The sequence below is a fragment of the Chaetura pelagica genome, unplaced genomic scaffold (assembly GCF_000747805.2).
Source record: "Chaetura pelagica isolate M959 unplaced genomic scaffold, ChaPel_1.0 scaffold160, whole genome shotgun sequence".
Lineage (NCBI taxonomy): Eukaryota > Metazoa > Chordata > Aves > Apodiformes > Apodidae > Chaetura > Chaetura pelagica.
In genome coordinates, this window is record NW_009951923.1 from 4,608 (window position 1) to 9,371 (window position 4,764).

The following is a 4,764-nucleotide window of genomic DNA, read 5'->3' on the forward strand; positions in this document are numbered from 1 at the left end:
GGTGTCACACGTTTGCCTCCCTTCCTTGGCCTCCTTCCCATGTGTGCAGTTTCTTCTGTGCTCGCCCCCTTCACTCTGTGCCACTTCCCAGCGCTGCTGCACAGAGGCTCCCTGAGCCATTGCGACAGGTTGTCCCACTGAACAGACCTCCTGAGGCCAGAGGGAGACACATGGGGAGCACAACAATGTGATCACTCGCTCCTTTGAGCAACAGGGACCAAAACCCTCCCTGTGGCAGGCAGGGCCAGCTCCAGCTCTTCCTCAGCCCCACACCCACACCCTGGGGGGATGAAGTCAGGCCCTCCCAGGAGACACCTGAACCTTGCTCTCTCTTCTCCAGCACAGGCACCACTTGCATTCCCCTACTTGCAGGGCTTCTCTCCCACTTGAGGGCCCCTGAAAGATTGCTCAGCACCTGGATTCTTTCCCAAAAATTCCTGTCTTCTGGCCTGGCAGGCTTCCTTGAGGCTGGACAGCACTGCCAACATTAAAGAGAGGTAAAGCCTCAGCGTGGCTCTGGCAAAGAGGGTGCAGGAGGACAGTGCAGGTTCCGTCCAAGCCCATGACTGATCCATCAGGGAATCCCTTTCAAGATGGGTTCCTAGGAGGGATCCCCCTCTGTTGTGCCTGCGCTGAGGGATTCTTGGCAAACGCTGGGATGCGAGTGCTACATGCCATGAAGAGCCCCGTTTCCCATCACCTGCTGAATCTAGTGCAGATGGCCTGCTTCCCAAAACTCCCCTCTGTTCCAAAGCATATGGCAGACATTTCCTCGGTGCCTGGACCACACTGGCCCAAGACAAAGCCTGCCCGGAGCTGCCAGGAGAAAGGACTCCATGGAGCTCAGCCCGGCTCCATGCTCCAGCCCAACGAGCTCGCTGGCTTTGTGGCCAGCCCTGGAAGCAGCGCAGGGCGCGGGAGGCTGGCAAAGACAGCTGGGCAAGGCAGAGCGCCCCAGGCCACAGCACGGAGCCCCACCCAGTGCCCCTCTGCTCTCCTGCTGCTCTGGGCACCCACCCAGCAAACACCAAGTTCCCTATCCCAGCATCAGAAGAGGAAATCTCCTTCCCTCCAGTGACATAACTGTGGGACTGCCCTGGGGCTCCTCTGGCACAGAGGTTGGGTGCCCACAGCCTGCAGTCACAGCTAGAAAGACCTGCCAGGACAGACTGTGATCTAGCTCTGTCTTGCTCAGCCCTCTGCAGGGACTGGAGGGGGGGTCAGGTAATGCCGCGGCCCTTAGCCATGGGGGGAGATTTCCAAAGCCCCCAAGGCACTGCCTCCACTTGCTACCACCCCGGGAGGGCAGGGCTCCCTCAGGGGAGCCAGAGACTCAGCCCGCACTAAGGAGGCTTTGGGGCTCCCAGCTCCTCACTCACCCAACACAGCCTCAGTTCCTTCATCTCCAAAGCCTCAGGCGAAGCCTCCAACACCCCTTCTGAGAGTGGTGCAAATGTGTCATTTCAGGGCGCAGACCCTCATCTCAGGCTTCACAGCCTCATTCTCAATCCCAAAGCCCTATTCCTGGGCCCAAACCCTCCTTTAGACAGCCCAGACTCCCCCTGAATGGGCCTCAAACCCTCTTCTAGAGCTCCAAGCCTCACTTGCAAGCCCACAGTCCTGGATGCAGCAGCAAAGCTTCATTTCAGGGGGCCACAGAGGAACCACTGGGTTCCCCTCTGCTGCACGCTCTGTCCAAAGCGTCAGGGAGAGCATCTAGCCCAGCATCCTAGTTAGAGCCCAAGGCCTCAATCGGAGGACCAAAGCCTCCTTTTCAGGCATCATCTCCTTATTTCAGTCTCTAAACTTGTTCTTTTCAGGCTCCACAGCCTCATTTTTAGGGTCCCAATGCTCTGTTTCTTTGGCTGTGTCCCCAGTTTAGTGTCCAAACCCCCGTTTTCAGTTTCCCAGTGCACATCTTTGGGCTCCCAAGTGGCGCTTCGAAAGTCCAGCCAGACTTTTAGTGTGAAAGCCACCTCTGCAGATTAGAAACCCTCCTTCTGATGCAACAAATGCCTATGTCAGGGCTCCAAGCCTCCTTTTGAGAGTCCAAAGCTTGGATTATAGGGTTGAATGTCTCCTTTCTAGGCCTTTCTAGGGTCCACAGGCTCATTTTTAGAACCAAACACTCATGTTGAGCTTCCAAAGCCCAATTTTTAGAAGTTAGTCTGCAATTTGGAGGGCTCAAAGCCTCATTCTGAGAGCTGAAACACTCATGTCGAGGGCTCAAAGCCCCATTTTAGGCTCCAGACTGCTCATGAAGGTTGCCGAGCCCCATCGGCACCCAAACACCCATCAGAAGGCGGGCAGCGACCGCAGGTGGGCAGGGACTCCCAAAGAGCAGGCAAACCCCCAAAAGCCAAGCAGCAGCAGCTTCACTGTCCCTCCAAGGAGCAGCAAAGCAGCAGGCAGGCAGGTGCTTTATGAGTCCCGAGGACTTGCACCATCATCCCCGGCCGGCCAGTCTCTTGTTGCTGCGTGTTCCCAGCCAGTCCCGCAGGACTTTCCATCCTGCTGCCTCGCTGCTCGCAACACTGTTGCGGTTTTCCCGCCACGGCTCCTGCTGGGGCTGGTGCTGCTCATGGAGGCCGAGTTGCTGTTTCGTGGCAGAGGAGGCAGGCACGCAGGAGAGGGTTTCAGTGCCTGACAGAGCAGCCATTTTAGATAAGTGATGACTGCTGACCTAAGGGACATCCTGTGTTCGTGGGAGGAACAGTCTGGGTCCCTCACAACCTGCCTGCAGGTGGGCTCTTGGACAGGCCCAGATAAACACCATGATGCATTTTCACAGCCCTTCTCTGCCACACTGAGGTGACACGGAGGAGAAGCTGTGAGCAGCCGGCAGAGCTTACCTTGCACGAGCTGCACACACTTCACCACGTGGGTATGAGGGTGGTCAATGAGGATCTCAAAACCTGGAAGAACACAGACGTGCAGCCATCAGAAAACCAGCAGCACAGCCTGGCAGGTCTGTGAGTCTGCTGTGTCCTGCTCCTGGGGGACAAGCCCTTCTCCCCTTCCCTCCTGCAGGCCCTGCTCTCTGCCCAGAGGCAAACAGGAAGAGAGCACCTGCAAACTGCCCCTGAAGTGGAGCAGGTGCCAGTAAGTCCAGCTGTTAACAGTGTCTTTTGGGAAGGAACAGGAAAGTGAACCCAATGTCCACGGGCCTATGCGTAGCCTCCAGTTTCTTCTTTCAAAAAGTCCCCCAAACTCTTGCTGTTCTTTTTTCCTCATCTTCAGCTACCTGATCAGAACAGTAACTTTCAACCTAGGTTTCGTGAGAAACCTCTCAGTACAAACTGCTCCCCGGCCACAGGACCAGAGCACGATAAGAGTTCAAGAGCCCAGCGGGGACAGTGACTGGTTGAGAACCTGTTGTGGGGGGAAGAGACAAGCCCCACTTCAACGCTGTTAATTCCTCTGAGCATGGAAACTGAGCCCAGTTATACCTGGGAAACTGATGATAAAGGGAAAACAGAAGCAGCAGGTGTGAAAAAGAGTTTGTTGCCTGGACTCTGGCTCTCCACCAGGCATCTGTACTTCTGCTTTCCAGCTGTGGTGAAGATTGTGCAGTCAGGCTCTCTGCTCTGTGGAACTCTCTTGGGGGCTGGGATTGGTGTGATAGCCCATCCACTTTGGAAAACTCACCCAGGCTCTCCAGGATGACTGACTCCAGAGCCACCAGGTCTCAGCCTTGCTGCAGGAAAGCCTGGAGGGGAGAGGATGGGCAAGTTACTCCCAGGCAGGCACTCTGGTGAAACCTGCACCATTTCTCTCTCCCCTTGCTTTGCTCAGGGAGGCAGGAAGAGCAAAGGAATCTCTGAATCTCTGCTGATGGCACTGGGGGGACTGGCACACACTCCCTGCCAGACCAGAGGCAGCAGAGTGTTGGGGTGGCCCTGTTCCCCTGCTGCTGCTCTGCTGGGGGTGGCTGCATCAGGACCCACAGCAGCCCTCACAGGCCTCAAACCTGGCACCGCCTGGGGCGGCTCAACAGGCAGCACAGGAATTAGCTGCTTCTTGCTTGTGTTTTTCCTGCAGCTTTCCTGGATCACGCTGCCCCTTCTCGGCAGGGCAGGGCTGGCTGCTCAGTCCCAGCTCAGACAGGCTGTCTGTAGGGTCAGGATGCAGCAGGCTGCCACCACTCCCATGCCCTGTCCCTGTGCTCCTCCCATCAGAGCCCAGCTCCGCCCTCCTGACTCTGACCTCACTCTCGGGCTCTAGAGGAGGTTCCAGGGGATGCAGGCAGGAATGTGCTGCCTTGATGATCTCCTGTGAGGCACGCTTTTGCTCTTCCACCTTGGATGCCAAAAGCAGAGCCACTGGTGCCATCGTCTGCAGAGAAAGCTAAACACGTTATTTGTTTAAAGATGGGAAGCTCAAGATGCGAGCAGATAAATTAGGCTGATTCTCAGGTCTGCCACAAATGTCCCTTTAGGAAACAAAGCAGCCTGTGTGAGTCCCAACACCAGCTGAAGGTGGGAAAAGGGTCCCTGGGGACTCCTGGCAGCTCTGACCCAGGCTTCCCCTTTCCCAGCCCCTCCCCAAGGTCGGTCCCACCTCCGTGCCCCTGAGCCAGCTGCCAGGCAGCAGCAGGAGCAGAGCTGGGGGGTTCCCAGTGCCCCCCACCCCATCAGGCCCCAGCACACTCACAAATCGGTGGAACTGGGTGAAGGACTGCACCATGTAGAATCGGTGCATGTAGACGGTGGCGGTGTTGATGGCCAGCTGGGAGCTGAGGGGGTTGTTAAGGAAACCCACAGC

General features: G+C 56.9%; 1 protein-coding gene across 1 annotated transcript in view; it reads right to left on the reverse strand.

Annotated features, from left to right (window-relative positions):
- Positions 1–2,852: 2,852 nt before the first annotated feature.
- Positions 2,853–4,764, reverse strand: part of LOC104387173 (cyclin-T1-like) — a gene marked incomplete at its 3' end in the record, with an annotated part of 3,138 nt that continues 1,226 nt past the window's right edge. The window contains 4 exon segments of the mRNA XM_009995875.1: positions 2,853–2,915; positions 3,649–3,709; positions 4,207–4,335; positions 4,654–4,735. Coding sequence (XP_009994177.1) covers positions 2,853–2,915; positions 3,649–3,709; positions 4,207–4,335; positions 4,654–4,735 — 335 coding nt within the window.